This window comes from Chanodichthys erythropterus, chromosome 23, assembly GCF_024489055.1.
Source record: "Chanodichthys erythropterus isolate Z2021 chromosome 23, ASM2448905v1, whole genome shotgun sequence".
Classification (NCBI taxonomy): domain Eukaryota; kingdom Metazoa; phylum Chordata; class Actinopteri; order Cypriniformes; family Xenocyprididae; genus Chanodichthys; species Chanodichthys erythropterus.
The window spans coordinates 8,353,794-8,376,124 of record NC_090243.1 but is presented as its reverse complement, the minus strand read 5'-3'; the positions used below and the strand labels follow the sequence as shown (position 1 = coordinate 8,376,124).

The 22,331-nt window shown below is 36.9% G+C and overlaps 2 protein-coding genes across 4 annotated transcripts in view; one reads left to right on the top strand and one right to left on the bottom strand.

Moving 5' to 3' along the window:
* The window catches only part of dap (death-associated protein), a 22,855-nt gene extending 6,875 nt beyond the window's left edge, over positions 1-15,980 (top strand). The window contains exons 3-5 of one of the 3 annotated variants that reach the window (XM_067378679.1): positions 1,387-1,451; positions 12,152-12,194; positions 14,803-15,980. In XM_067378679.1, the coding sequence (XP_067234780.1) occupies positions 1,387-1,451; positions 12,152-12,194; positions 14,803-14,941 (247 nt within the window). In that variant the 3' untranslated portion in view covers positions 14,942-15,980. Of the gene's footprint in view, positions 1-1,386; positions 1,452-2,868; positions 3,468-12,151; positions 12,195-14,802 lie in introns of those variants that run through there. The other 2 variants (XM_067378681.1, XM_067378680.1) reach the window with 2 other exon arrangements.
* ankrd33ba (ankyrin repeat domain 33ba) overlaps positions 15,564-22,331 on the bottom strand; it is a 17,206-nt gene continuing 10,438 nt past the window's right edge. The window contains exon 4 of the mRNA XM_067378677.1: positions 15,564-20,490. Within this exon, the coding sequence (XP_067234778.1) occupies positions 19,646-20,490 (845 nt within the window). The 3' untranslated portion in view covers positions 15,564-19,645. The remainder of the gene's footprint in view (positions 20,491-22,331) is intronic.

Here is a 22,331-nt window from a genome sequence, read left to right as displayed (position 1 = left end):
CACTTTATTTTGGTTCAGTAGCTTCTGCAGCACGAACAAAAACATGTAGAGTCTGCTATTGCTGTTGTTGGTGCTGTTTTGTGGTGTTAGCGCGTCTGACTAGGGTCGACACGTGGGGTGATGACATCATCGTTTCAGAAAATATACGGATTGCCCCGTCCACACGACAACGCCAAGCCGGCGTTTTCAAATTTTTCCACTCTGGGACCCGGTTTCAAAAAATACCGGTTTCACCTTTCGAAAACGCCGGATCCGTGTGGACGAAACGCCTATCCGATAAAAAATTTGTGCGGTTTCACTGAAACGCGTCTCCGTGTGGACGGGGCCTAAAGGGATAGTTCCCCCCAAAATTAAAATTCTCTCATCATTTGCTCACCCTCATGCCATCCCCGATGTATATGACTTTCTTTTTAAGTTAAATAATCCATAGTCCATTATTGTGGTTCATGTAGTGCAAGTGAATGGGTGCCGCTCGGTTGACACTTGAAAAACCACACCACTACCAAATTATATTGACTAACAGAGATATTATTATTTTCCTAAAAATCTTTGTTTGTGTTTCTCTGAAGAAGGAAAGTCATATACATCAGGGTTGGAATGAGGGTGAAAATGATCCAAAAAAAAAAAAAAATTGGGGATGAACAATCGCTTCAATCTATCTTTTTGAATCTTAGTATGTTATAGGCCATTTGTGCCTGGTTAGCTGACTAATAGATGTTTCCTTACCCTTGTGTTGATTCTCAAAATAGTGAAAACAGAGCTCCTGAAACTCCGCCCTCTTCTTGAGAGCAGCAGCTCATTTGCATTTAAAGGGACACGCACAAAAACAGCGTTTTTGCTCACCCTCAAAAACTGACAAATTTAACATGCTATAAAAATTATCTGTAGGGTATTTACTAAACCTTCTCATACACACTCTGGGGACATCAGAGACTTATTTTACATCTTGTAAAAGTGGCATTAAATCACCACTTTTAAATTTACAACAAAATATCTGAGTTACTTTTAACTTAATTCAAGTTGTTTTCCTAATTATTCACCGATTCCTGTCCGGAAGTAAGTGCAGAGGCGTTGTGTGTGCGCTATGTAAACATGGTGGTTATTGTAATTCTAGACTAATTGTGATCATGCATTTACTCGCTTCCACAAAAACAGATTCATTATTCCTCAAAATGAATAAAAACTGTGAAATCCAAACTCATAATATTACACAAACCTGCAATAATTAAATGTTAAATAACACAAATATACTTTATGTATTTAATCTCACATTATTAACCAGTGTCTTTGCTGCTGACCTTTTGATGATCCCATGCTAAGCAAAATTGTCTTTAGATAAATGTGATATTTGTGTTTTAATTTTTTTTTTTTTTTTTATTGCTGAAGAGTGTTGAACTTTCTTCTCCTGCATACTATTCTTCTTCAATCCAGAATGGCAGCACAACTGAAAGGTTTGTTTGAGCTGCGCCCTCTACTGTACAGGCGTAAATATGCATTTCCTTCAGCCTGAGGTTTATTCATTTCACTTTTGTGTGAAAGGGCCTTTACATTTGCCAAGAAAAACTTTTTTTTATTATTTTTAATTTTTTTTATTAAAAAAACAAAAAAAATAATGCAACGCATTACTTTCCATAAAAAGTGACGCAATTAGTTACTTGTTAGGGAGTAACGTAATATTGTAATGTATTACCTTTTAAAAGTAACACCAACACTGAATAACTAACTATGTCCTGCTAAATAAGCCGCAAGATTAATTAAGGCATTTGCAAAAAGACTGTTATGTTGTGGTTTTGTCTATTGATTACTCAGATTACTCATTTTGGTGTTGCCATAGAAATGTATAATTCAGAGTCAGAGGACGTAAACAGCTCAGAGTTAGTTGGCCCTCAAAATGCATGTGGAGGACACGCATAACTAAACAACAATAAATCAGCAATAGTGAGTCATTATGCTGACTCCTGAATAGTGTGTCTGCCAAAAAACGCATCTGACAAGCATTGAGTGAGTCAAAAGAGAAATAATTTGCCAAAATAATGTGCCAGAAATGGACAAAATGCAGGACATCTTGGAGTTATAAGGTTCTATCTGCATTCTGAGCAGTTTTGAGAGATTGAGCTTCAAAGTTTTTGCATTCTATACTCCTTTGTGTATAGACCCATTTGTTTTGTTTTGTTTTTTTAAAGTCCTAAAATGTGCACAACTTCAAAAGAAATCACAATGTAAATAAGTTATAGAGAATAAGAATATGTGAATAACTCAAAAATGTCAGATAGAACCTTAGGGTGACGAATAATTGCAAAAAAGAAGCTTAACAACAGGGACAGATTGACACAAAATATGTTACAATACATCCTCAGAAAGAGCTGTGGAATTGTTTACTTTCAGAAACCTGGAATGAGGGCAAATGGTTACAGTATAGTTGTACAAAACCAATACACAAGACCTGTAGAAGGAGCCAAAACTGAACAATAGTCAGAAGTAATATGCCTGAATCTTACACTCGGTTTCCTTCATGTGGGTTGGCTTTGTAAGAAATAACGTTTGCGGAAGAAACCCCTTAGCTCTCAACAAACAAAGCTCCCATACGTGCCTATAAGCAAATTTACAAATGTTTTCAGTGAGCTCAGGATGAAGTCTAATGCCTTCCATGGCCACGGATCATTGAACCTTTATAGCCAACTCTGGAGTGAGAAATACCATCTGAGAATTGAATTTCAAAATGATTGAAGTGTTCCTCCCCTGTATTTCATTTTTTATTATAGATATTAATACTTGTTTAAGTGTGTCCAGTAGCTGAATGTGCCAGACATGCACACATAATCTCCCATGTCTTACTCTGTCTCCCTCCCTCCCTCTTCGCTTTGCTAGCTGAGAGATGGCCTGTAAGCAGGTGGCTTCTGATGAAAAAATTGCACATTTGTCGCAGCAAGTCAAGTGGCACTGTCTGGGGACCACCTGTCAAATGCAATTTGGTCTTCTCAGATGGATGGATGGCAAATGGAATAGCTCTGAGATGCTAATGTGGTGTGCTATGCTGGTGAGCTCACTCTTTGACGTGTATGTCTGTTCATGATGCAGGGACCTCCACCGTCTTCCCTGTCCTTCCCCCAGTACAACTTCCTATCTCTCTATAGTACTCTGCTAGGTGGCTGCTCTGATGACTGAGACTAATTTGTTTGGGATATAAAACACAAGGGTGAATTCACTAAACGGTTGCACCACTTATAATAAAGGTATATAATTCAATCATGACAACTCTCTGGATTAGTTTTAGCATGTTATTGAATATGGCAATGTTAATGTATTTGGTCTTGGTGGACTAGATCTGCTACGCTGCTGTTGCTTATTACTGCTACTGCTAATAAATACAGACACGTTGCTGTGAGCATGTATTATATGCTGCTGCATAAATAGACATACATAAATCCCATAGCAGATCTAGGCAGGTGGAACTGGGGGAGGTGGAGGGTTTAAGAGGAACTCTGCAGGACTAGTTTACAACAATGAACCAGATGTTAAATGTTGAGCAAGCAATCTCATTGGCTGAAGGCCAATCAGCTTGTGCCATGCAGTAATGATGTGATTGCATGTAAAGGACCAGTTAGCCTGTGCTCTCTAGAGTTTCATAACTAAATATTAATACTAGTATATAATGGGTGTTGCACGTCTAATCTAGTCAACTTTAATGCTCTGCCATGACACTTTAAACTTGACGTCCACTAGTTGCTGATCATGGCCTATAGAGGCAGCAACAGGATAAGAAATCACTGAAGTCCACAATTATGCTCCGTATTAGGGCTGCACAATTTATCGCGATTAAACCGCACGTGATTTGGCAAAGGCTGTGATTATTTTATGCGCAGCTTGTCAGAGCTGTACGGCTGTGTGATCAGTAGTAAATGCTTCTCCATCTGAAAGCCAGAGGGCGCTCTTGCGCAGAAACTCTAAATATGCCCTGCTGCAGAAGAAGAAAAGACGCATCATATTGCTGTAACTGAATAAACAGGAGATTAAAACGATTTGATTGATTAAACATGACTAATAAACACATGACTGCCTTACTGTGTAAGAAGCCACATCATCTCACAGAAGGATGCTCAACTGTTGCTATGAAGTGAGTTTGGAGGAAAAACATGTTATTATTTGGAGGAAAAACATGTTATTAAATGTTGTCTTTTGTTGGACAAGATGTTAATAAATGCCTCTTATTTCTGGAAAGATGTACATTATAAGCGATTCAAACTCTCAGTGCTTTCAGACGGATTTGCATTTGGAGCCATACTTCATTTACAAGCTGCTAATAAAAAAAACAATGCAGCCTTTGTGATTTCATAATCGCACTAAGACTTGCATGTAAGCGATAATTGCATTTAAGTTCAATGTAATTTTTCGGATCGTGCAATAAAGCGTGCAGCCCTACTCCATATTCAACAGTAAATAACAAAGCACTCCACAAGATATGTTTTATTATACCATCTGGATGCTCAATTTTCATTGGCTGAATGCACGTTTTAAACAGCTTATTGTACACACAAGTTAATCGCCGTTCTATATTATTATTAAAATAGCTTAGAAACTGAAAAGTTCTAGCTTATATTTCTTAGTAACTAAAACCCACAGCTTTACTATTAGTATATAGATGATGCCATGTAGAATTAATTCACACATGTAATTAGGGCTTGGAATACATGGATTCTCGATTTGCGATACCAAGAATCTGGAGCAATTCTGATATTTTCAGATGTATCGCAATTCTCCCTCGAAACGATTCTGAGTTTAGTTTTTAACACATGGCGGCACTAAGCGCTTTAGAAACACCCATACTCTGCTTACTTCCAAGTCCTTTACACACACCAATTAAACCTAAAATAATCATTCATAAAGTTCGAAAAGGAATTACAAGTGTGTTCGCAGTGGGCTGTTTACATTCATCGTCATAAAAGCATTCTGAGCTGAGGTGCAAGTATATTTAACCACTTACATAATTTAGCCAAACGCACATTCACGGTCAAGCACTCTTCTTCATGAGCTTTTGAGTGTGTGGTTTAAAAACTAGCCTAGAGCGCCATCTGCTGTTAACTAAGCTAAGAATCTTTTCAAATCCATCCAGAATCATTGTATCACGAATCAATGTATTGTCCCAGCCCTACGCGTAATCGCTCTCTCACTAATGCATTCATATAAATGTAATCTTACTATGTTATTTTATCTGCATCTGATATAAAATGAGCAGAAATCTTTGAGAAACATAATGACCCAGAGACAAAACAACTGATAAAAATAAGCTGTCATGTAGGAGCAATAGCCTTGTGGGCAGCGCTGTGTCATATGTCATAGCTGTGCACAAGGGGTTGTGTTTGAGTCTCAGCTCGAGGTTCAGGCTTATTTGTTCATTAATGATGTCATCAACGACTAGTCGACCCGACTTTCATCACATAAATGTCTACTTTAAAAATCTGAAAGCCCTAGTATATAATACTATATAATAGTGCTATAATAATACTTTTATAATAAAAGTATTAATCGACCCCAAGCTAAATATCATAATGTGATTTTTTTTTTTTTAAACAAATATTAATAAACATTTATAATAAATATTGCTAATCAATGCTTTGAGGCATTTATTTTGTGTTTGATTTCATTAAAATAATTAGTCAGAATATTAGAGCATCTCTGTATGTTGAAGCCTGAGATGTTGTAAACAGTTTCCATGAGATGGTAAGAGTGTGTAACACATGGAGTGTGACTGCTAGTAACTGGCAGGCAGATTCAGGTCATTAGCTGAACCCTGGAGCAGAAGCTGTTTCTGTAGAAGCTCATAGACTGGCTTGCGACAATTCTCACACACTGCAGTCAATTTTTGGACACTTTACAGTACCTTCATCCACTATACTGAGGGAAACCGCATTGCATTTCACCCACTGCTAAAGCGCGTCCCACTGCCTCGGTTCTGCTGTGGATGAAGCGATTGTGAAAATTGGGATGGGAAGCTGATTTTTAATAAAGAAACACGAAAAAAGGAAAATAAAAATTGACAGTTTGATGACAATTATTTCCATGCTAGTTTCCCTCTCTGTGCTGTTTAGCGAAGTGTGCTGACACTATTGGAATAATGGGCTCTTGGTGTGTTGTTTCTGTTAATCTGCTTAAATTTGCCTCACTGCTGTGTCGGAAGAATTTCTGTATAACTATATGTTATCTCATTACCACAGAAGTTACTTTTCAAATGTTCCGCCTGTCAGTCAAGCCACACATTGAGCTGCATAACTAAAGTCCAAATCTGAATCCCATCCACCCGGTGGCTTTGAGGAAAAAGATCTTTTGTGCATTATCTAGATTTTAGCATAACTGGATCCTAAAATGTGCTATATTTGTAAGTATTGTATATTTCCGTTCAGTTTTTGGTAGGAATTTATAATTTTGGAAAAGCATTAAGGGTTAGTTTCACTACTGTAAACTTTTGTATGATTATAAGGAACAGAAACTGATGCAGTTCCCCTACGTTAGTTAATTTCAGAGGGGAAAGGCTTTTTTTGGGGGGGGATAATAGTAATTATAGCAAGCCATTCATCAGAGCGCTATTGTGTCTGTATCATGCCCACCTGTGTGTGGTTTTTCTATCCTATCATCAGGCCACACAGAATCTGCACATGCAGACCTTTGCAGAAAGCTCAGCAGATTTTAACACCTCTCATTAACACACTCAACTCCTGCTCATATCACGCCTTTGTGTTCATTTATTACATATTTTGCTTAATTTTATTATAGGTTTTAGCTGCCAATAACAGTGTAGTACTCTGAGCTCTGTTTTGCATGTTTTACTATACTATTTACACCAAAATTGATGTGGAAAATACAAAAAAGGAGCAGATGCATTCCTCCGTCCACCCCGTATTTATATTCTGTTGATGTTGAGACTCAGTCCTGTGTTTGCTGCAGAGGCCTAGCATGAAGCTTCAGGTGTGGTCCAATTTTGCGTTGTTTTCACGGTTCATTCCCTCAGCTCCAGACAAGCGATTTTTGCCGTTTCCTCCTGATTTAGCTCATCAGTAAATAAAAGCTATACCGCGTGGTTGCCATGACGACAGCAAGTTGTGAGCGTCTGTGCTGACTTGTTAATTGCAGCAATCGCCTTTGCTCCGGCTTTGCTGATTGGATGTACTGTAGCAGTTCTCGCTCTTCCTACACAGAACCTCCATTACTCTCTACAGGGAGTCTTCTGTGGCCCACATTGTATACATGTATAGAAAATATATGCTTCTAGAAGGCATAAATTGGTGAAGACAGACAGTAAAAAGTTTCTAAGAAGTCTTCAATGTCACATGTTCTTTCAGAACTCATTCTAATATGCTGATTTGCTGTTCAAGAAACTTTTTTTTTTATTATTATTATTATCAATGTTGAAAACTGCTTAATATGCTTGTGGAAATGTGCTATAATACCATTCAATGGTTGGGATTCAATTGGGGATCATGGTTTCCACAAAAATAATAAGCAACAAATACTGTTTTCAAAATTATGATAATAATAAAGACCATTATTAATAATTGAGCATCACAAATAATGGAGTGCCAAATCAGATTTTTTAAATTATTTCTGAAGGGTCATGTGACACTGAAGACTGGAGTAATGATGCTGAAAATAAAGCTTTCCATAACAGGAATAAATTACATTTTAAAATAAAAAAATTTAATGATATTTCACAACATTACTGTTTTAATGGTATTTTAATAAATGCAGCCTTTGTGAGCATTAGACTTCTTTCACAAAAAAAAAAAAAAAAAGTAATTATTCCAAACTTTTAACCAGTAGTGTATGTATGTATTGATATAGATTGATTGCCTTAAAGTTTGTTTTATTATTTTTATAAGAAAGCTGCCTTTTCTTATGCACAATAAAATTCTGCCTTGGTTTTTTACTGTCAATATTACCAGGAGAGGTTTAACTAATACATTGTTTTTGTTCAAGATGAACAATTACATCTTCTAAAGAGTTATTGACCTTGATATTTACCCTGAAATCTATTTCAGTATGTTTTTCCATCTATGATTTTACTTAAATTAGGCTAGTTAAAGTACTTGCAACATCTCTGGCCTGATTTCTTCATTTGAAATCAAGCACACCACTGCCACCCTCAGGAGAGGAATGGTATTGCTAAGAAAGGAAATATGGTTAAAACATGCCCCTGATTAACATTTTATGTATGATAAATCCTTATCTGTACACCAAGTTCAATCCTAACACATAAGGTTTTGAATGACCTTCATAGGAGAGAAATCAATAGATAACATTTCTTTCTTATCTGTTTTTACGTTCTCATCCTCTTTCATTCAGCAAATTCTAAACAAGCATATATCAGTTTAGGAAAAATAATCCTGTTTGCTTTTTTGAATTAATTCACACTGTGATTTCAATAACTTGACTTTTGATCCTAAAATCTCTAAAATCTTTTCTTTCTTTTTTTTTTTGGAAACGGGATTTATAAGATTTGTATCGATTTTTGCCCTTAAAAAGGAGTGTCTGTTTAATCTGAGATTATACAGCTGTCTCTTTTAAAAGATAGGAAGCTATGAGACAGGTTGAGCAGCACTGTTATGCCTCAAAGAGAGATTATCCCTTTGGCAAGTCTCTCTCTCTCTCTCTTTCACTGTCTTGAATCTTTGGAGTTTCCTTCCCTTCTCACAGCAAGATGAAAGCCACAAACTTCTGACATATTCTGGATTTCACAGCATTACAGACGAAGTCCCACGCTTCTCACAATGCCCTCATTTATGTTCAGCTTTAAGTATGTTGAGACATCAGGATGTGTCTCACGCTGTGATAACAATTTAATTGTCTCCTTTTATAGCTCGGTTTCCTGCAGCGTGCGAGCGGTGGTGTAATGTACTACAGACAGTGTTGTATTTGAGAAGGGCTACTGGAAAATGGCCACTCTTCAACTCTTTGACATTATTATTCTACTTTGATTGAGCTTTTTTCCCTGTCAAGGTCAATTATCACTCTTGACCTTCTCTTTTGACTTAGTGCTTTAAGGGAAACGCTTGGCTTTGGAAAATGAATGAGAGTCATTTCTGAGGCTGACGGCTTGCACAAGCCTGGAGCCATGTTTCTGCTCTGTGCTCAGATGGTGGCGGTAAATTCCCTGTCCCTTGGGAATTTTTATAGGCCATTTTGTACTTTACCAACTGCCTAGAGCACCTGGTTTTACATCGGACCCCTCCGTTTACTCCCCCCTTCTTTCCACATGTGCATTTTCACACAGGTTTAGAGAAGTAACCAGGACTTGAAGTGATAATTCACCCAAAAAATGAATTTTTTCATCATTTTCTGTCATGTAGCTCTGGACCTGTATGACTTTTTCTTTTGCAGAGGGTTCATACAATGAAAGTCAATGGGGTTTAATATATATATATATATATATATATATATATATATATATATATATATATATATATATATATATATATATATATATATATATATATATAATTAAATATAAATATTTTTTTACCAGCCATGAAACGTGGATAAATCTGTATTAAAGTTATTCAATCAAGAGCAATGAGTTATTGTTATTGTCTTTTGTTGTTTGATTAACATTTAAAAACACAGACGGCAACAGATTTTTTAGGCTGCTGTCACTTTAATGTTTCATTACATTGCGTTAATGTTTACAAGGATACTTGGCATCTTCTTGACCTTGAATATTTAAATTGGCAAGGCTTAAACTTTCGCAACGTTCATGTTCTCACGGTTTTGCAAGTGGCGATTGACACCCTTCCATATATTCACCAAAACCGAATTTTACTCTCATTTGGAGCTTGGCGAGTGTTAATTTTAGGCTCTGATTGTATGGACAAACAGTTAAAACATTGTTCAGAATATCATGATTTTGTTGTGTAAGTTTATCTTATAAAAATGTAATAACTCTCACGTGGGCAGCACTCTGACATGCAGCTCGGTTGTGCTACAGGTGACCTTCTCGAACCCATCCTCCTTTCTCTCCCAGTTTGCTTATTGTTATTTCTCTGTACTGTCCTATCACAATAAAGGGAAAAAAGCTCCAAAAATAAATCTTAGAAAATGCAATCACCTTTCTGTCAAAGCCGTAGCTGTTTGGGCAAGTGCTCCAACATATCTATTTGGGCGACCCCAGTTCGAGTGCCATCCGTCTGTCAGTTAACGTCATCAATCCCATGCGACCTATTGGTTAAAGGATTAGTCCACTTTTAAATAAACTTTTCCTGATAATTTACTCACCCCCATGTCATCCAAGATGTTCATGTCTTTCTTTCTTCAGTCGAAAAGAAATTAAAGTTTTTGATGAAAACATTCCAGGATTATTCTCCTTATAGTGGACTTCAATGGGCACCAAACAGTTGAAGGTCAAAATTAGTTTCAGTGCAGCTTCAAATTGTTCTACACTGTCCCAGATGAAAAATAAGGGTCTTATCTAGTGAAACCATCGCTCATTTTCTGAAAAAAAAAAAAAAATAGAAAATTATATAAGTTTTAACCTTAAATGCTCATGTTGAACTAGCTCTCTTCTTCTCCTCTATTAGAATTCCAGCAGTGTAGACGCTGCTAAGTGTATTACTGCCCTCCACAGGCCAAAGTTTGAACTCATTTTTATATGCAATATGCTAGTTCAATAGTATATAACAATTAGTTCAAACTGCTGGAATTCAAATAGAGGAGAAGAAGAGAGCTAGTTCAAAATGAGCATTTAAGGTTAAAACTTATATAATTTTCAAATTTATTTCAGAAAATGAGTGATGGTTTCACTAGATAAGACCCTTATTTCTCATCTGGGATCGTGTAGAACAATTTGAAGCTGCACTGAAACTAATTTTGACCTTCAACTGTTTGGTGCCCATTGAAGTCCACTATAAGGAGAATAATCCTGGAATGTTTTCATCAAAAACTTTAATTTCTTTTCGACTGAAGAAAGAAAGACATAGACATCTTGTATGACATGGGGGTGAGTAAATTATCAGGAAAAGTTTATTTAAAAGTGGTCTAATCCTTTAATGTTTCCCAATATGCAAATGGCTATATAGGCAATATCTTGTTCATTATCTTGTTTCACTCATCAGTGATATTGTATACCATGTTAGGCTACAATTAGAAGAATAATTATCATGCAAATCCCACTGTAATTGGTAACCTGGCAAATGTCGATCACACATGCTGAATGTGAAATCTATATGATGATGTTTCCATCAGTGCGGTAGCTAATTTGTTGCATTAGCATTCCATCCATGTATCTGATTAGACACGTGTCCGCACACAGAGAATACGCTTCCTTCCAGCAGTTCTGTGGAGTAGAGGGCATCTGCTGACAGACACGTCAGATCTTTGATTGAGCTCAATTTTACTCCAAGCTCCTGCGCCCATAATGATGACCTTCAGCTAATCAGAGCAGGCCTCACACTTTGATTTCATACAAACTGCTGTCAGCTTGGCATTGATAAAATTATTAATTACACATTTGTATATGATGATGGACAGCGCTGGTGATTTGTCACAAAGCCTTGCTATATACTTATTATATATCAATAATCTAAATCGGAATATTAATAATAATTTAATTAAAAATATATATTTTTTTTCAAATATTTATTGACATTACAGGAAAAATTTCTGTTGAAGCAGATGTCTCATTAGCTGCTGTCTAATTTTAATCCTTATTCAATCTCTTATGGTTTATGTTTGGAAACATCATCTCATTTCTCAGTTCTCTGGTTAAAATTTGGCCTTCACCTTGTGCCTAAATTCAGTTTAAAGGTGTCTTTGGCCTGGACACAAGGCAGCACTATTGAGTCAAATCTGGCCACGAACCCACGGACGTTTTTTTCCCCCTTCTGAAATATGAGTGGTTCATTCATTACCAGACTACAGAGTTGTTTGTGTTCTCCTTCACATATTCCCTGTGGAAAAATTAATGATCCTAAAAAATCAGAGACTGATTAATATACAGGCTTATTTACAATCGGTTACTGTTTGACATAAGAGAATGGTTTCCTTCACAAACACTCATCTGTTTTGCTTATGCTTCATTAACTAGCACATATATTTAAATGTTTGTTTGTTTTGTTTTAAAGACATTGCTTTCTGTTTGTAACTGTGGTCTTTTCTCTTTTCTCTATAGCCCACCAAAGCTGCCTGTTGTGGTCTCAGGAGTTGTCACTAAGGTTGGTACACATGTTTATTGATTACATAACTCAAAGGCTCTGGTCCAACATTTTTGATGGTTTATTTCAAGCCCTGTTCAAAGCAAATGTGAGACAAATTGTTTCCTAAAGGTCTGTTCACACCAAAGACATAAACCCGAATCTTCATCAGGTTCTCCTCTGTACTATTGGTGATACGGATGAGTAAAAAAGCACCATCTGGTCTGCCGACAGAGTAGAGAGAAGAGAAGACGAAAACTGCTCCATGAGAGAAACACCGTGACAGGGCGCAGATCAAACAAGCTGTCGTGATGCATTTTAAATCCAAATGAATTGGCAAACACAGTTGTATGTTTTAATCAGATTAATTTAACACAAGGTACTCAATTATAAATATACATTATTACAATAATATTTTCTTAAGTACATTAATGTATACACACAAAAATTTCAGACATTTCATATCTCAGTCAGTTTTCCTTGCAGTCTAAAAACATTTTGGACTGCTGTACATATAAATGTTGCATTGTTAGCATGTAAATGTTTATACTCATTTTGAATAGGACCATAGGAACATCTTATTTACATCCAAACATTTCCCTGCAAATGAATATTTGCATCTGGATTGAATGGGCCTTTATACAATTGAAAGCAGTGCCAAATTCATTTTAAACCTGCTCTAAAACTACCACTCATGAAACCCTAGCCTGAGGCTCAGACATGGATAGTTTGCTCAGATAAAAGCCGTTTTAGTCTTGCTTGAGATAATATTAAGATAATATCAACAGTCCGATGTGCTGGAGACTTTGTATGGGGTTTGTTGAATGGCTCGCCACATAGAGTCCACTCTGCTCGTTCAATTCCAGCCCAAGCTGACCTTAATCCATTCTGCCGCCATGGGATTGGCAGCGTCTCAGGATTTATTATGTTTCGATGGAGGCTGTGACTTAATGCATCCATCTGTGCATGCTTACCAGCATGAGCATGCAGCGTTATGAGTTTGCTATTTTATTATATACGGTCCTCAGTGTAAACATGTCGGATGCTCAAGATGTGTAAGAGAACGTGGTGTTTGATTACACATGTCACAGCCCATTATGAGTGGCCCTAGAGGATGTCACGATGCACATGGAGCCCTTTTACTGGGGCATTGGCCTCCTTTTACTTTTGAAGTGATCTAAACAGCTTCTAGTGACACAATTTATGCAACATTTCCTCTCTAAATACTCACATCTGAGGCTCTTTTAGTCCTCCAGCAAGCTGGTAAACAGACAGAAAATAGAAAAAATGCCACACTTGTGTTCAGTCTTGGCTTGTTACACTGTCTTGGACTGTCCACCCCTTAATCTACTTCAAAAGCTTCACATATTTGCTCTGAAAGGCTCTCTCATACAGATTAAAGTGATGTTGAAGAATTTCTGTGGCTGCTGCTTTCTTCTAGTGTAGGATTTTTGTCCTCACAGGGCATCATCTGGCTGTATGTCAGATGCTTCTGTGTGCTGCTTTCCTTTTCATGTTAATAGACATAAACTAAGGCAAAGAGCTCTCAATCTCTCATAAAAAGAGTTTAGATTTAAATAGATGGCAACTGGAAAACACATACAGAGATGACTTTGTTGTCGTTTGATATAAATCTTAATTAATTAAGCAGTGTCACTCACAAGATTGCAGAATTGTTTTAGTTCTGGTTAGTTCTGAGCAGGAATGGTAACTTTATGTTCCTTTCCAAAAGGTAACCAGTTGGAGCGTTTGAAAGCAGGTGTCTATCGCGGACCATTCCGCTTTCAAAACACTTCCATGTGCTTTCAAACGCTCCTGTGCATTGATCATTGCAGCCAATCACAGACGTATGTTGAGTGCATGAACACAACAGCCAATCAGAGGTGTGTACTAATCTGCTTAACAGCGCTCAAAGCGTCACGTTTTTAAAAATTCAGCACCGAAGTCGGTACTTTTGACAACTCTAATTTCAAGTTGGATTTTCATTTTAGTGCTACAACTTTAACTCGTTCCAGTTAGTTGCCAAGATGACATTTCTAATTTTTGCTTTATCTTATTTTAGCTTTATTTTTATTAACAAAAATGTTTTTAATAGTTTTAGTTAACAACAATAACTCTGGAACACAGAAAACAGTCATTACAGTGTTGTTACAATATATAGACCTTATGTAGCCCTGCCCCTTTTCAGCGCTGCGCTCCTTGTGTTCTGTCTTCCGGTTTATATTTCCACAGCCTGAAGGTAAGATCTTGTAGATTTATGAATGAACTGCTCATTTTAAAATACCGGTATACTGACATTTATGACATCCGCTACAAACCTTACAATGCTTATAACTATCTTTAACTCTACAATAAATAAATCCACTTCGCCAGCCATTTACTCTTCAACAGCGATGCCATAAATATACAGATCTACCACAAAAATGGAAGTTCAAACACAAAATTCTAAAGATGGTTGTGCGCTTGTTTCTATAGCACACTTGGAACACCTCTCGGCCAATCAGATTAGAGGACCAAGACTGATTGTTGTATATTTATCAGTGATTCACTGCACACTGATCATTTGTCATGTCACTTATCATATGCGCAAATTATAATTAGCTGTGTTGTTATTGGTTGTCCTTCTCAGGGGGATAAAGACTTCACCCCTGCTGCTGCCCAGGTGGCCCATCAGAAACCTGTGCCCTCAGTACAGAAGCTTCCTCAGGCCCACCACATCAACCAGCACATCCACCAGCCTCGGAAGTGAGCCATTAACCCAGCTCTAGACCACCACGGCCCCCCCCCCCCCCCCGCACGGGGCCAGGACCACACCACCCCCAACACCTGCTCAGGTTGCCAGGGATCTCTTGCCGTCAAGCATTCCGTACGCATTCCCTCCCCCCACACCCCCTTCCGTCTGTGCCTGCAAGTGTCCCAGTATCATGACAAACGTTCCATTTTCTCTTACCTGTAAATCATTGCAACACTAAAATTGAAGGCTCCATTGCGAATCACTAATCAGAAACATGTTAATTCTGTGGGTTCATTTCATGAGGGATATGTGGAGCTGTGTTTTATTTTGTTTTAATTTTGTTTTACATGAATAGTTCCAGAGAGATGTAAATTGTATAAATCATTTTTTTGAACTTGGTGAATGTTGTATATTAGGCATTAGGTACTAGGTGTGGTTATCTGAATAAAGAGTTAATATAAAACCATGCACGCCTTTTTGCTCTTAAAAACGCATTCATGAGCTACAGTTGCATTATCTGATGGAAATATAAACTAAGTAGTGACATATAAAGCTGAAATTGACTACAAAACCATTTTTAATGTTAAGTAGTTCAGTCTGAATTAATTGCTAAAAGTAATGGAGAATAAAAGGAAGAGTGTTAATATTTTTTGGTAAAAAAAAAAAAAAACATGCTAGAATTGCATTTCCCTAAAGTCAGTGATTGCAAGAGAGCACATGAATAGTGATAGTGAAATAGGAAGATAAAAAATAGATAAAAAATCACACAGTGTGTATACATACACACGCATACACACACACACACACACAGTATACACATTTTTCTATTTTACATTTTCTTATATATTATTGCAGAAATTTGTGAAGACTAAAAAGTAGAGGGATTTCCATGTACTCTTTGCTTAAACTATATGCTAGAATTGCATTTCCAGAAGAAAAATAATCAGTAGAATCAGTAGATACAAGAAAGAACATACCACACAATGTTATTTATGCCATATTAGCTGTTTATGTTTATGACAGCGATTTGAGCTGATTTAATTGAATTTGTGGAGAGTAAAAAGTAGAGGGATTTCAATACTCTCATTGCAAGCACTGTAATAAAAAATTAAAACAACTGCCATGTCTCTTTTGTCCTATTAAATATTGTTAATGAGGGCAATATATCAATAAACTGCAGGAAAAGTTCACGTGTAATCCCATGGCCTAGTTTTCATGGTCTATGGACTAAAAGCCGTCAGCTTCCTGTTCTCCTCCCCGACTCCTCCAGCCTATGCAGCTCTGAGCTGCCAAACCCAATGCCACTCAGGATTTGCCTCGTTCTCTTCCTCTCTTTCATAATCTCGTCTTCTCAAGCTCTCTTGCTGTCCCTATCCGTTCACTTTGTGTTCCGCTCAGGTGTCGATAAGAGCCAGCAGCTGCCGCAGGCTTCGGGTTGTTCCCACGCCACGTTCTGGGCCTGAAACGGCAATATTTCTGTGGTACCAGCTGGCCAAACCTCAAGGTGAACCTCAAAAGCTTGAGTGGCAGCTAAACCTTTACGAGTGGTCACGTTTCAGGTCAAGGTTTTACTTTTCCACAGCGTGCAATCTGGAAATTGAGCAGTGGCTTTGAAGCCGGTTCAGAGTGACCCAAACCCTTGTGTCTATCTGACATTCAGGTCCTCTCAGTGTATTTGTCTTTGATAGGCTATCAACCCTGCCGCAGAGCGCACGTCAGTGCTTTGGTTCTCCAGCAGAGGGCGCTTCATAGTTCTTCATGTTGTCCTGAAGCAAGCGCTGACCTTGCAGACTGATAAATCCCTCAGCATCTGTCAGCTCATACCAGTGACCTCAATAGCTTAATAAGGTCTGTACTTCACCTTTACTCCTGCTCAGAGTTCAACAAATGGAGTCACACTCTAGTATTATAAAGCAGTTTTTTATTCCAAAGTGTAGTATTGCTGGTCATCACTTTTGGTTTGTTATTTCAGTACAACCTAATGTAGTGTAAACACAGTATTGTTTCATGATAACAAGGTGACCTGACATTAGGTCAGTTCTGGTCTTGACTTCCATATAAAATGTCTAAAGTGTGTCTATGTATTTTGTGTAATCTGAGGCACAGTGGTGCTCTTGAGACAGTGAGAAGACATTTCTAACAGATATCGCTCCACATACTTTAATCAAAAATTGTATTATTCTGCATACAGAACTGCTCATACCTGAGGTTTGTTGTAATATGTTTGAATTTGGTTTTACTGTTATTAGCTCTTTAGAAACCATAAGAGGGAGTGGGGTAAGCTGTGCCACTTTTTCCTTAAAATTTTAAACAATCTCGCCCATGTTAGGGGTAAGTTGTGACATGTCAAGAACAAATTGTGAAATAATTTGCATTTTAAATTAAATAACATAAATAAGGGGGAAATATCAGGTAATGTACAATCTCGTTGCAAGTATTTTGCTGCACATTATTTGCATTTTCATTAACCATGATAGCTGGGGTTATATTAAATGTTCTGAATATTTAATAATAATTTTCAGTTTTTGAAATTATAGTAATTGTATCACTATTAGTTGAACCTCTGGCACAGCTTTCCCCAAAGCTATATTTTTTAGGAAAAATGGAAACACTTTATTTTATCGTGTCTTTGTTACACGTTACATGTAGTTACTATAGTAATAACTGTAAATTGTGCTTAATTACATGCAATCAAACTTGACTACACCCTAACCCTATAATAAGAACATGTAGTTAATTATTATTACTCAGTACTTAAATGTATAATTACACTGTAACATGGACAATATAAATAATAAAGTGTAACCGAAGATTTAATAATTCATGGATCATCTTAGCTAAATAATTCAAGTGATTTTTAAACTACTAGTTTACTAAGATACACTAAAGTTAAAAAAGTTTAGGATTGTTATTTGATCAAAAATACAGTAAAACAGTAATATTGTGAAATATTATTACAATTTAAAATAACCATTTTCTGATATATTTTAAAATGTAATTTATTCCTGTGAAGTAAAGATAAATTTTCAGCACCATTACTCCAGTCTTCAGTGTCACATTTCCTATTATTATCAATGTTTTTGTGTAAACTGTTTCTTTCAAAAAGAAATCTCAGTGATGTCAAATTTTTGAACAGTAGTTTGTACAATATATACTTTTAAACCTGAATAATTTTGCTATGCCATTCATTTTACCTGCCATATAGACTTGCTATTTACTATGACATGCAAAAAAATGCTTAGCCTTTTTAAGTGTATCTCTTCATCACAGGCAGCTGTGTAAGTTTGCTGGTCCTTGCTAAATAAGCAAAGGCCATTCATTTAGTGTGCGAGTTTATGGGGGTGGCACATCTTACCTCACTCTCCCCATATAGCCTAGTAGCAAATACCATTTTGTAAAAGACATTGCATGTTTTCTGTTGAACAGTTACAGTTTCAGAACATAGTCATTAAAGAACTTGAACTTAGAGTGCTTTGGTAGTATAAATAATTAGTAGTAAAATACATCTATAGAAAATATCAAACAAGATGCTGATCCGTCTTTCATTACTTGCTGGTGATTGTAGCATTTGCGTTCACACTTGTCATGTTTGGTTCGATTAAAACGAACCCTGGTGCGATTGCTCGGTTAGTGCGGTTCATTTGAACATATGTGAACGCTGCCACCCTGGTGCGAACCAAACAAGCGGACCGAGACCGCTGAGAAGATGGGTCTCGGTCCGCTTCCAAACGAACTCTGGTGCGGTTCGAATGATATATGAACGCAACACGGACCAAAGACATGTAACCGAACCAAAAATAGGAAGACGAGACCCTAAAAAGGACAGAATCCTCACGCATGTCGGTTTTTCTCGTCATAGACGCGAGTTTGCTCATCACAGGCATCAGACGCGCGTCTCCACACAGCAAATCGTTTGTGTGTGTGTGACGGATGGATTCCCGCCGGTGTTTTGACTACTTTACACATTTTATAAGCTCTTCACGAGTTTCCAACCGGCCAAATACCATCACATGCAGGTTACGCACCGCTACACACACACAACGAGCGCATTTACCTCAGAAAACAGCATTGTTTTGGATGTTCGGTAAGTTCCGTCTCGAAATAGGCAATAAAATCCGACCAATCACGTTGTGAATGTATCCCTATGCCTTTAGGTTCGGTATCTTTTGGTTCGGTGATAAAATTGCCAATCTGAACGCTAACCGGACCAGGACTAAATGTTTTTTTTTTCTTCTTGGTCCAGACCAAATGAACCGAACTACAAGTGTGAACGCACCCTGAAATGTGTGCAAATACAGGTATGGCTACTGCCAAAATACCTACAATGATTAAAAATGAGGTACTGAAAATGTATGTTCGTTAAATACATTCATGATGATTAAATATGGTTAAATCTGAGACCATGCTAGCTAGCATTTGGACAACTCTAAGTCAAATAGTCCTATTTTAAGGATGTAAACATACAATAGCATCTTGTTTAGTAGTGTACCCATAATAGCTGATCTGATTGGCTAGCTTCCTGTTGCTCCTGCAAAGAGATTAAAGGAGCTGTTCTCTTTAAATCAATCACTTTACCCCCATTTTAAAGAGGGCAAAAATGAGTTTAGAAGCATTTAACATTACAAAAATGAAGTAGTCTTTTACAAAAAAAAAAAACAATAAATAATAAAATACATTTCCATCCAATATCAAAATTGCATTTCAAGTATCAAATATTGAGTAGTATGTTTGCACACACTTATTTCCTTTTGCCTGTAGAGAGCTGTCTCTTCGTTATGGCCTCCAGTCTTTTCCTTTCCGCCTCCTCTGCTTTCTTTCGCTCCTCTTTAAGCTCTTTATATCTCCATTTGGGGATCTGAAGGAACTGTTCCTCTTTACAGCTGCTTTTCCGACGCGCTTTCTCCGGCACGTAGGTTGGCGTAGGTGCCTTGGTAATCCTGAGCTTGGGCACCACCATACCTGGCCTAACGCTGCTCCTCCTCAGCAGGTGTAAGGGGAGCAGACTGGTCCTGCGGATGGCCACAGAGGAGGGAGAAACATCTGATTGGGCCTGGGGCTGCAGACTCGCACGGCGATCTTTCGGTTTGGGCACCAGCAGGACCCGTGAGTTCTGGAAAAGACGTTTGTAATTCTCGAGGCGCTCTGGTCCCAGACCTTTCAGCTGCGCGATGCGTTGTTTCTTTAGTATCTCCTGAACAGAGTAACGCCGTTTTCCCACGCAGGGCGGGCTTTCGGGACACACCGTTCGACATGCTGTTGCGATGAACGGACTCCCCAGTGCTGTTGTCATGCGCACCATGTGATCTAGAACCCCATCCTCTGAAGCCTCTGTGACGTTACTGATGTCAAAGAAGTCACGTATTGTCTCTGACATCTTCTGAATGCAGCCTTTGGGCGTCTGGGCTTTGGCCACCAGCGCGGGCAGAAGGGGCCACTCAAGCCGATAGGTGTCACAGAACTGATCCGCACACGGCTGCTGCATCAGCCGCGTCATGGCAAAGGCAGTCTCATAGCGGCTTGTGAAGATGGCCCACTCTCGCGCAGTGAACTTCCTCCCATTGTCCCTGGCGTTCAGATCAGCCCCTGATGAGAAAAAGTAAATGCACTATTGTGATTGGAGTAAAGGCCCAAATTACAATATTCTACAAAATGATGTTTAGTTTTTTTTTTTGTTTGTTTTAGCCAAAAATGAAATTACTGAATCTCATGTTGTTCTAAACTTATGTGATTATTTTTTTCCATGAATAAAAGTATCAATTTTCAAAGAATAATTACATAACTCTTGCCATATAATGACCTTTTTTTTCTTTAAATCCTCAAAAAAGTGGTATACGGCTTGTGCACTGCATTATTGCACTGCAAGTCTTAAAGCCATTTGTTGTCATTCACAGATGATCTTCAGAAAATGTGCGACATACGATTTTCAGGGAATAAAGAATAATAATGCTAATAATAATAATATTTTGTAATAAATATTGTGTAGATGGCTAATTTTATACATAAAATGCAGCTTCACAGGTAAAAGAAAAATAGCAGTAAAAAGCAACAAAATTAATTAATGATAAGTAATATTGTTTGTAAAAAAAATACATTAAATGCATTATATAAAATCATCAAAGTATAGCAAAAAAACAAAATAATAAAAAATTGTCAAAATTGAGTTATTCACATTTTCTTATTCTGTGACAAATTATTTACATTATGTGATGTTTTCTTTAAGTTGTGTACATTTTGGGACTTTGTATTTAGAAAACAAAAATGTTCAGTTTTTGGGTTTTTTTTTAGCCAAAAATGAAATTACTGACTCTCACGTTGTTCTAAACTTATGTGATTATTTTTTTCCATGAATAAAATATGGAAGAGGATTAGGGCCAAGCAATAATAAAAAATAAAACCATCTTGAGATTAAAGTTGTTAAATTTCGAGAAAAAAAGTCAAGATAAAATGTTGAGAATAAACTCGTTAAATTACGAGAAAAAAAAAACGTTAAATTTTGAGAAAAGTCGAGATAAAATGTTGAGAATAAACTCATTGAATTACGAGAAAAAAGTCGATAAATTACGAGAACAAAAAAATCGTTACATTTCGAGAAAAAAGTTGAGATAAAGTGTTGAGAAAAAACTCATTAAATTATGAAAAAAAAGTCGCTAAATTACAAGAACAAATTCGTTAAATTATGAGAAAAATGTCGTTAAATTTAGAGAAAAAAAGTCAAGATAAAATGTTGAGAATAAACTCGTTAAATTACGAGAAAAAAAGCTCATTAAATTTCGAGAAAAAAGTCGAGATAAAATGTTGAGAATAAACTCATTAAAAAATGACTTTATTCTCAACATTTTATCTCGACTTTTTTCTCTAAATGTAACGAGTTTTTTCTCATAATTTAACGAATTTGTTCTCGTAATTTAACAACTTTTTTCTCATAATTTAATGACTTTATTCTCAACATTTTATCTCAACTTTTTCTCAAAATTTAATGACATTTTTCTCATAATTTAATGAGTTTAGTCTCAACATTTTATTTCGACTTTTTTCTCGAAATTTAACAAGTTTTTTCTTGAATTTTACAACTTTAATCTCAAGATGGTTTTAATTTTTTATTATTGCTTGGCCCTAATCCTCTTCCGTAATAAAAGTATAAATTTTCAAAGAATAATTACTAGGGGTGTGACGAGATCTCATGGCACGAGATCTCGCAAGACTAATATGTGACGAGATTTCTCGTCGAGGCGAAAAGTAGTCTCGTGATGTTGCCATGACAGAGTGTTAGGATGATTAGGAAAGAATATGCCACCGCTTCGTTTACATTATGACTCTCCTGTCATTTTGCTTTGTATTTAAATAAAAACCATTTAATTCAGTTGGATAACGGTCGCTGCCGCTCCATATTTACAGAGTTACGCGTGATAGTGAAAGTAAACGCG